We start from the raw sequence: 10,430 nt of genomic DNA, 5'->3' as shown, positions 1-10,430 counted from the left end.
CGAAGTGCCATCAAAATTCAGCATAGGAAGAATTAAGGGAGACATTACAGGGTCCTAGGTGACTTCCTAGCAAATTAAAGTATAACCTTTTTATTTCAACGTTTATTTATTTTTGGGACAGAGAGAGACAGAGCATGAACGGGGGAGGGGCAGAGAGAGAGGGAGACAGAATCGGAAACAGGCTCCAGGCTCTGAGCCATCAGCCCAGAGCCCGACGCGGGGCTCGAACCCACGGACCGCGAGATCGTGACCTGGCTGAAGTCGGACGCTTAACCGACTGCGCCACCCAGGCGCCCCTAAAGCAGCACTTTTGAAACCCAAGTACTCACCTTACATTTTAGGGTCACGTGCAGAGGGAAAAAGAATTGTGCCCCAATTTAGTTTACAAATCTGAATGGAGGTCTGTTAAAGCAAGTTCTAGCTTATGTCGCCCGAGTACACGAGTGGCGTCCTCAAGTACGCATCAGGAATTGCCCAGCGGCTCATCTTGTTAAAACTTCGTTCTGTTTTAGTCAGTTTCAAGTAAATCTGCCCAGTTATGTTAGTAATAAAAACAAATAAAGTTGGTGGCCAATTGGCCTCACAGCGGGGGCTACCCTACTGTATATTTGGTACGAAGAAGGTTCAGAGGGGTCATGTTTCTGAAAAAAGGCCTAAGGCAGAAGTCTTGAACATTCCCCCAAAACACTCACAAGCTTTTTTTGTAATTGGCTCAAAAAGAAAAATTACACATACTTGTTTGTCCTGACTCTTCATCTTGAGAATAAACCTAACAATTCTATATTGCGCCCTTACTATATTGCTAGAAATGTATGAAGCCCCTTTAATGGATTAGCTTATTAATGTTCATAACTTTCCTAGGAGGTTGGTAGTATTTTTAGGCTCAGTTTGGAAATGAAATGGGATGACTGAGTCACTTAGCTAGCATCAAAATCCAGATAATCTGGGGGCGCCTGGGTGGCTCGGTCGGTTAAGCGTCCAACTTTGGATTCTGTGTCTCCCTCTCTGTTCCTGCCCCATTCATGTTGTCTCTCAAAAATAAATGTTTGTTTGTTTGTTTTTCTCCAGATAATCTGGACCTGAGACAGAAACCTTAGTTTATCTCTAATGGGGTGGGTGAGCATCCATACAGCAAATTAGGTTGCAAGGGGAAAATTTGTGCAATAGTATTCAGGACATCATTATCTGCAGGAGAGTTCATTGATTTGGTGCAGTCAGGTTAGGATGAACTGACCTTGAAGCATTTCATTAGGTAAAAGGGATGAGAGCATTTCTGTTCGTATTAAGCCCTGACAAGTTTAGGGGCTGTTGTTTTTAATCAACTACTACTACCTGTGTGACCCTCAAGATGCAAGTGTAACTTGTGCGTTGGTGTCCTCAGATACCGGTGAAAGCAAATGCAGATCCCTGTGGAGCAACTCTAAACTCACACTTCAAAGTGTTTCCACAAAGATCCAAGGCATCCTAGTTCGGAAGGGAAAGGAGGAGCAGCCTAAGCAAGAATCAACCAAAACAACAGACCGCATAATCAGATTCGCAAAGGCTGCAGATACTGTAATTATGATTTAAAAAACAAACAAACAAACAAAAAAACCTTGCTAAAGAGATTTCATTCAAGTGGATGCAAGTGGAGGAAATAAGAGCCTATCAAGACATAGAATGTAGGATCAAGAAGGACAAATTGAAAGGACAACCCCTGAAATTCAGAACCCAGTGGGGTGATTACAGCTATCGCGAAGCCGGGGAGTCTGAGGAAGTTACACACAACGCAGGACAGCGCAGCAGCCCGGGTGGAAGAGCTTATTCGGGGACTTGGGGACAAGATGGGCAGCGTCACTTCGCCGGTACCCGGGCACAAGCGCGGGGACGCGCGCACGCGCGCGGAGCTCAGGGGCAGGCAGCTCTGCGCCGCGGCAGGCGCGGGATGGCTGCTGCGGCCGCAGCCCCTACGGCGCAACGACCGTGTCCATATGCTCCTGGGACAGGGCGAGGTGACGTTTAAAGTCGGACCAGTGTCGTGGGAGCTGCGGGAACCCGCTCAGGGTGACGTGCGCTGGCGAGCTGCGGCCGTGACAAGCCAGACCGGAAGTGCTCCCTGCCCCGCTCGGCCGAGCTTCCGTCCCGGGGGCGGGCTACCTCTACGTCACGGGCCCCGCGACCCTTAAGTGGTGCCGCGCCGCGGGGCTCGGGCGGGACTTCCGGGCAGCAGAACTTCCGGTCGCTGACTGACGGGCGCAGCCTAGGCAGCGGCAGCAGCAGCAGCATCAGCAGCGGCGGCGGCGGCGGCGCCCGAGCCCTGAGGCGGCGGCGGCGGCGGCGGAGGAGGAGGAGGCGACGGGCCGCGGCCTGCGGACTACGGGCAGCCGGGGCGGGCGGGCGCGCCGGCGGACAGCGGGCCGCGCTGGCGGCGGCGGTGGCCGCGATGATGGAGATCCAGATGGACGAGGGCGGCGGCGTGGTGGTGTACCAGGACGACTACTGCTCCGGCTCGGTGATGTCGGAGCGGGTGTCGGGCCTGGCCGGCTCCATCTACCGCGAGTTCGAGCGCCTCATCCACTGCTACGACGAGGAGGTGGTCAAGGAGCTCATGCCGCTCGTGGTCAACGTGCTGGAGAACCTGGACTCGGTGCTCAGCGAGAACCAGGAGCACGAGGTGGAGCTGGAGCTGCTGCGCGAGGACAACGAGCAGCTGCTCACCCAGTACGAGCGGGAGAAGGCGCTGCGCAAGCAGGCCGAGGAGGTGCGTGGGCCGGGCCGCGGCGCCCGGGGGACCCGCCCCGCCCCGGGGACCCCTTCCCGCCCGGGGGACCCCGCCCCGCGCCGCCCGGGGGACCCTGCCCCGCCCGGGCCCCTCCCCCCACCCCCCCGCGCCCCTCGGCCGCTCCCCGGGTCCTGACCCCGCTGCTCCAGCCAGCGGCAGCAGGCAGCCTGAGCGGCCTGAGCCTCTGGCCAGGCCTCTCTGCCCGCTCCACACCCACCTCTCACTCCAGGCGTCCGTTCTCTTGGCCCCTGTGTGTGTGTTTGCGAAGCCGTTTCCTAGACCCCCACCCCCACCCCCACCCCCCGTTACTGCCTTTGGCTGCTGCCATTCTAAATCCTCCCCGAAACGGGACATCTGGCCTTGGGGTTCTGCGCCCCGAAGCGGGGTGTTGTCCCAACACCTTTCCCTTAGGCCCCAGTGCAGCGACATGGATGAATTTGGTGATTGATATAAACAGCTAACTGAAGCGGCACCTGGGTTGCTCCTCTGGCACCAGGGGAAAGACCCCAGGTTTCTGGAGGTGACGTCTTTGCCTTGTGGTTCCCTTAGTTGGGAATGTTATTAGCTTACGTGGAAAAGGCTGAGAAATTTCACCCTGGCTTCTGGGAAATTAAGAGTGGAATTTTGAAATATATGATTACGTTCTAGGAAACCTCCGTAACCTGGAAATCACTTATTTACAAACCAGTCAGAAGAACCATGCGTTGTGGGGAACACCGCTTGACTTACTCATTCGCTCTCAAATGCTTAGTGCCAACTGTGTGCCAGCCCCGGGCGGGTGCAGGGGGTGTGGGTCCCCAGCCCTGCTTTGCCTCTGTGACCTTGTCCACATCGCCTGCCCACTCTGGAGTTTGATTTTCCATCAAATGAATCAGGTGCTCTAGACAATCTCTAAGCCTCTCTGAGGGTCTTTCATTCTAGGCATTAGGTGATAGTCTTTGATGTATGAATGCGAAGCTGTTTGTTACATGAGCCACATTTCTTTTCAGTTAGTTTGGCTTAACGCAATTTTTGATGTTAGCATTGAAGTAGAAGATTGTTTCGGTGTTCAGGCTTTTTCTTGAATCGGAGTGGTTTACATTCTAGTTTGGTTCTTAAGTCATTCCTACTCAGGGTAGTTATTTTGCCTTTGGGGTCACACATCTGTCAAGAGGCTGTTGTGTATTGGTTGGGGTACCAGTCTGGCCACTGGTTTAAAGTTCTCAACTGGAGGGGGTGCAAGAGCTCATAGGATTTTAGTGCTCAGAGTGGCCCTAACTGGGGAAGGAAGTGGGCCCAAGACGTGGGGGGGCTGGACCAAGGTCACAAGCCCTACAAGAGCCAGGCTGGACCCAGTCTACCCGGACTCCTGGCCTGGTCTCTTCTGTATCATGCTATCGCGAGAGGTCAGAGAGCTGCACCCCCAGAAAAGTGGAGTGCGGGGGTTACCCTTGCCCGGCCGCGGTGGTGGGGAGTGGCTGCGGCCTCCCCTTCTCTGATTCCTCTCTGCAGCCACGTGATGTCTAACTGATGTTTCCCATAGATGTGTTTTCTTTCTTCCCGTGCCTGTCTGGTCCCCATGGTGGGTGAGAAGAGATGAAAGGGGAAGATCAAGATTGACCACCTTAAGGCTAACAATGATAACCTTCCAGCTTAAAAAATTAGCGAGGTGTGGATCAGGCCTCTGCTCTGCTCTGTGCAGGTCTGAGTGCAGCCACGAGTGACTGTGCTTCCTGCCTCCCACTTGCACTCGCCTGGATTACAAGCTGGGGGGTGTGCGTGTGGTTAGCAGGACACTGCCTTTGAGGCCGAGACCCGGCATCGCCCGGCTCTTAAGAGAAGCTGCCTAGAGCTTCCTGAGCAGAAAGCCATGAAGCAGACAAATGCTTGGCTAGCCGGCCCAGGGCTGTGATTAGCTGCTAATAGGACGCCCTTGGAAAGACCTCAGGCCATGTTACGAGTAAAGAAAAAGGCCAAATACTGTAACCATTTTGGCATTCTGTCTCATTCCTTAAATCTGCCAGACATTTATTTCCAGTTTTGTGGAAAAGACCACTTCTTTTCTAGGCAGGGAATCGAGATCACAGATGTGTGTCTCCGAACACAGGAGCTGGAACGTCACAGGCTGAGGCACGTTCGTGGCGCAGAGTAGCTCCTGCGTCCCTGGCCACTCTGCTCAAGAAGGCTTAGTCACAGCTGGGTAACCTGAGCCACTGTAGCCTTCCAGGCAGACAGAATCTGCAGGTTTTGTTTAAAAAGCCTTGAGCAGAGCAACTGCCCATGTCCCCCTACTGCTGCCCGTAATCACTGCAGCCAGGGATTGCGAGCATGTTCTGGTTCCGGGATGGCTCATTTGGTGGGAGCGAGGGCGGCTAGAGACGGTGGGGGCCAAGCAGCGGGGCCAAGCCCTGGAGTCCACATGGGCTTGAGCACCAGCCCTGCGCTTGGGAGCTGCACTCGCATCGCCTGGTGTGCCCCTTTCCGGCCGCGGTGGCCACCTCTGTAGGGCAAGCGGCTTGCCAGCTGCGAAGTTCTTTGCCTACTGAGTGCCAAGTCTCCCCGTTGGCTGTCATTTGCCTGGAGAACTGTGGCGAGGCAGATTTAGTTGAGTCAGGGGAGAGCGCCTCGGATTTGCAGACGGCAAGCGCTGGGCATCTCGGTCTCTGATTGTGTGGGGTTTGCCCTTGGAATTGAGATCTCGGAGTCCTGCTCAAGCTTGTGCAGCTAAGCGGACCTATTGCTGGCTCTAAAATTTCTACGGAGACCTTAAAAATTCTGAATCCTTATCTGATTGACAGGAAGTTGTTTTTTAAGTCCACCAAGTTCCTTCCTGTTAGGAAGGGTGGCGGTGGGCAGTTGGGTGAGAGCACCACAGAGCAAGTAGTTGCCCACCCAGTGTGACTTGAGGGAGGAACGGGCAGAGGGCTCCCCGGGGCAGGGCAGGGCTCAGGCACGTAGTTCATAGGAGGAAAAACAGTCGTTTTTCGGCCAGATGTGAGTTTGATAGCCGTTACTTGCATCAAAATCATCTTCACCCTCGGCATTTGGTGCTACCAAAGGAAGGCATCCGACGGGAAGAAAGTTTTGCCCCAAACTGTTTCTGGTTCTGTAAAAGTAAGTTATTTCTCGGGAGAACATTTGGATAGGATTAAGCTGGATCCACTCTGTAGAGATGATCATTTTGCCTCTTCTCATAAGTGAATTAATGCACTGAATCAGAAGCTTTTCTTCTTGTTTCCCAGATGACAAATAGTAAATTCGCTGCTGCTTGGACAAGGCATGTCATCTTCCGATTTTGCCACGTTGTAATGTTAAAAGTAGTTTTTAAAAGCCTTTTTTTTTTTTTGATAAAGCCATTAAGATTTAGTGGCCAGTACTGCCTCCCCCAGTTACTTCTAAAGGCTGGCCCGCTGTAGCTGTCCTGAGTCTCCCAGAGAACCACCGAATCGCCCTTAAACATGCAGACAGGTTGGGGCGTTCCCCGGCCAGAGCAAACGTGTGGAAGGTGCCCACTTCGGTCTGCTGGCCTCTGGGCCCAGAGCCCTGCCACCTGCTTGTCCTGCCGTGTCAGGAACCCTCCGGGCCCGGTGGCGGCGGCTAGACAGCGGTGTCAAGGACTGGAACAAGTTAGTGTGAGTTCTTCCCAAGCGAGGGCTTCTTTTTTAATGTATGTTTGTTTGTTTGTTTGTTTATAATGTTTTCAGTTTGTTTTTGAGAGGGACAGAGAGCACAAGCATGGGAGGGACAAAGAGAGAGGGAGACACAGAATCTGCAGCAGATTCCAGGCTTTGAGCTGCCAGCAAAAACCCCGACATGGGGCTCGAACTCCCAGAACTGGGGGATCATGACCTGAGGCGAAGTCGGATGCTAAATTAAAGTTAATACCTGGGGGTTTTTTTAATGGTATTAATTTAATTTTTTTAATGAGCTCTGCCCCTCCCCCCCACACGGGGCTGAAACTCACAACCCCTGAAATCAAGAGTCACATTCTCTACCAGCTGAGCCAGCCAGGCACCCCGCTGGGTTTTTTATTTTTAAGTTTTCTAAAACTTGCTGTTTTGGAACCATTTATAGAGGGTGCGCAAATAATACTCTGCGTACATTCCCAAATAGGAGCACTTTTCTACCTTGTTCTTTTTATTTGCAAACTTTTTAACGTTTATTTTTTTTTTTTTAATTTTTTTTTAACGTTTATTTATTTTTGGGACAGAGAGAGACAGAGCATGAACGGGGGAGGGGCAGAGAGAGAGGGAGACACAGAATCGGAAGCAGGCTCCAGGCTCTGAGCCATCAGCCCAGAGCCCGACGCGGGGCTCGAACTCACGGACCACGAGATCGTGACCTGGCTGAAGTCGGACGCTTAACCGACTGCGCCACCCAAGCGCCCCAACGTTTATTTATTTTTGAGAGAGAGGGCACATGTACGCGGTAGCAGGGCACGGGGAGGGAAAGAGAGAATCCCAAACGCAGGGCTGGGTCTCACCAACTGTGACTGCGAGATCATGACCTGAGCCGCGAGTCAGAGGCTTAATGACTGAGCCCCCCGCGCGCCCCCTGCACTGCTTTTCTCTCTCTCCATCCCTCCTCCTCACTCTGCCAACAACTCCGGGGTCCTGCTGGTCCTCTCTCCTGGATCGGTGCCTCGCTTTCTACTTTTTGAGACTGTCACATGACCCTGGTTTTGCAGGACGCTCCTTGGTTTGGCTTTCACGTGACCGCGTGACCGGGTTCAGGACAGCAGAGAGCCCCCAGAGGTGACATCACGCATTTCCTGGGGTCCCTGAAATCCTTGCTGTGTACAAGACGGGTGTCGGGCGGAGGCACCTCTCTCAGGTCCCATTCATTGTGAGGGTGGCGGGATGGCCTGTTCACTGTGCCAACACAGAGCTGCAGCGGACATCCAGGGGCGCCATCAGCGGCAGGGCCAATGTGCCTTTTCGGGCACGGGTTTCCTGTGCTCTGGGAAAGGTCAGGACGTTACCTCCCAAGCCCCACAGTCACTGAGTCCTGGCCATTCTTGTGGCCTGACTTTAGGCTTCCCGTGCTTTTTTGGTCTCCTTTGCCACGGTCCTGGTTCCAGTCGGCATCGTCACGCTGGCCTGCCAGCCTCTCTCCCTGTCCCAACCCCTCCTCCACCAGAGGGGACTTTTCCAAAGACACGTCCCATCCGGGCCTGCACCCACCCGTGTCCTCGTTCACCAGAGCCCACTGAGTGCCAGGCTCGGCTGCAGGCTCTGGGGATAGGTCTGGGGGGGGGGGAAGTACGGGGGGAGATGCAGCTCCATGTTCCCGTGCAGTGGGGGCACGGGATGCGGGGTGAAAAGTGGGGACAGGACTACTGTGGGTAGATGGACAGAGACGACACCCCACCCCCATGCTTGAACCGGCCAGGCCCACCTCACTCTGGCCAGCTCCCTGCACCACGCTCTGCTCCCCCCACGCTGCCCCTCTGCATGGTCTTCCAGTCCCCGTGCACCCCTGCCTCCCCAGCGTCTGGCGCGGGGGCTTTGTGGACACATCCAGATGCTGGGTGCTTGGATGGATGAGTGCCCGACCAGAGGGAGGGGCCCTGTCGCCCCAGTCGGCCCACCCTACCCGGGAGTGGGCCCTGCCCTTGCGCATGAGGATGAGGGAAGCGGTCTTCCTCTGCCTCAGTGCACACCACACCCAACCGTCCTAGTTCCCGGAGGGCAAGGCCTCCACCACTGAGTCTACGGGGCAGCTGTCCGGTTCAATAGCCAGTGACCGCATGGCATCACTGACACTGCACAGGTGGCTCGGGCCGCAGGGGAAGTGAGTTTTTACTTTATGTCACTTTAATTCCCGTAAACAGCCACAGCATCAGCGGCCCCGCCCTGGGCAGGCAGGGCAGGCAGGGCAGGCAGGAGGCATCCCCTTACACAGCCTCGGGCCAGAAAGGGAGCCGCTGGCAGTGATTGTGGTCCGAAAGAGGAGAGCACCCAGAGCAGGAGGACTGGACACGGGAGACCAGACAGAAGCAAAATATTGTGACATAAGCGACAACAAAAGAATGGCAGCTGTTCGGGAAAGAGCAGGAGGCGAGGGAATTCTCGAAAGGCTGGGAAGAACCTGTCGAGAAATCCCCAGCGCCCACAAAATGGCTGGCGTCACGGCCCAGGTGGAGATCTGGGACCCCGGCCGCGTCTTCCCTTCAACGCGCTACACTGTATGCGTTTGTGCAGTGTGGCGAGTGTTGACCTGTTCACACCCAGAAACCGTCCCCGCGGTCAGGGTGACGATGGTCGCCACCATCCCTGAAGTTTCCTTCTGCCCCTCAGTGGCCTCTCCCTGCGTCCCCCACCCCCAGGGAACCGCTGATCCGCTTTCCGTCACGGTAGATTAGTTTGCGTTTTCTAGAACTTTATATAAATAGAATCGTGCAGTTTTTGGTCTTTTTTTGGTCCGGCGTCTTTCTGTGTAATGACTTTGAGACTCATCCGGGTTCTTGCAGGTGTTGTCCGTACCCTCCCCTTACTGCTGAGCTGGCCCCGTTGTCCATCCCGCCCGTGCCGGTGAAGTGGGGAGGTGCATTTGTCCGCGGCCCAAGGCCCTGCTGCTGTAGCTTGGGACAGGCCAGCCCGGAGCCCCTGCCTGCGGGGGTCCTGGGGAGACACCCCGAACCCAGGAGAGGCCACGAGCAGTGGGTGGCTGACAGCAGATACTTGGAGCCCGCGTAGTCATCACCTCTTATGGCCAGGAGATTTGGGGAATGCCAGGTTAGGTGGGGACAGGTCCTTGTCCCCGAGGACTACCCCTTGTTCGGGAGGCCTTGTGGGGCAAAGGCTGGCAAGTTTAGATTCTGATTGTCAATAGCGACAGGTTCAAAGCGACACGTCTCATAAGAGTCTCTGGGCTCCCGTCCCCAGGAACTCTGCCCGCTGTCCAGATGCCCTGCTGCTTCATGGGTCCTTCCCCGGCCTTCCCAGCCCCCTCCTCAGCACTGTGGAAGCCCGTGGGTGCCTGCTCACGCGTGTGGCTCAGGGTCTCTGTCACGCCGGCCATGTTCGTTTCTAGACAGCAGCCCCCTGTGCCCACGGAACGGCCAGACAGAGTGCCCCTGGCACGCGTGCTCTCAGCCTCGTAGGAGCAGGGGCCAGGTACGAACGGGGCGGGCAAGCGCGTGCAAGGAGCCGGGCACACCCCTGAGAGAGACTCGGCCTTCTGTCCCACGTTACCACCCACGTCAGGTATTTTGTGTATCTGGTGTGTGTGTTTTATATAGCATATACTTAACATATAAAGTATATGCTAATACTTGGTATGTAAACACACCCATAAAAATCTTTTTTGAGACATAAAAATAAAAGATATTTTTCCTGTCTTGCCAATCCTTAGAAGTCAGTGTGAATTAAACCATCGCCATTTATTGGGATTCGGTTCAGGCGGTTGCTAAACCAGTGGTCCCTGTGACACGAATGTGAGAAACTTCTGCTTTTTCTGTGAATCCAGCCTGATTCTTGGATTCCTGCACGGCCTGGCCCCCCACAGGTGTGCATCCTACCAGAATACAAAAGTGCACTTTCCTCTCTCACCCTGTGGGCCACCCCCTGGGCTCAGCGGGCTGGTACCTGGGGGTAACTTCCCGGCTGCTCCGCCCCGCTGCCCACACTGCGTTTCATGGTCTACGTGGTGACACCGTTGGAAAGCAAGCTGTAAAAGAACATCTGTG

General features: G+C 55.0%; 1 protein-coding gene across 17 annotated transcripts in view; it reads left to right on the top strand.

Annotated features, from left to right (window-relative positions):
* The first annotated feature begins 2,256 nt into the window (after window positions 1–2,256).
* MAPK8IP3 (mitogen-activated protein kinase 8 interacting protein 3) overlaps window positions 2,257–10,430 on the top strand; it is a 48,119-nt gene continuing 39,945 nt past the window's right edge. For 7 of the 17 annotated variants that reach the window (XM_086691620.1, XM_086691618.1, XM_086691605.1 and 4 more), the window contains exon 1: window positions 2,258–2,740. In XM_086691620.1, the coding sequence (XP_086547746.1) occupies window positions 2,423–2,740 (318 nt within the window). In that variant the 5' untranslated portion in view covers window positions 2,258–2,422. Of the gene's footprint in view, window positions 2,741–10,430 lie in introns of all 17 variants that reach the window. The other 10 variants (XM_086691619.1, XM_086691617.1, XM_086691616.1 and 7 more) reach the window with 3 other exon arrangements.

The sequence above is a fragment of the Puma concolor genome, chromosome E3 (genome assembly GCF_028749965.1).
Source record: "Puma concolor isolate L17-30 chromosome E3, mPumCon1.1.hap2, whole genome shotgun sequence".
In the NCBI taxonomy this organism is placed as follows: domain Eukaryota; kingdom Metazoa; phylum Chordata; class Mammalia; order Carnivora; family Felidae; genus Puma; species Puma concolor.
This window is presented reverse-complemented; position numbering and strand designations above follow the sequence as displayed.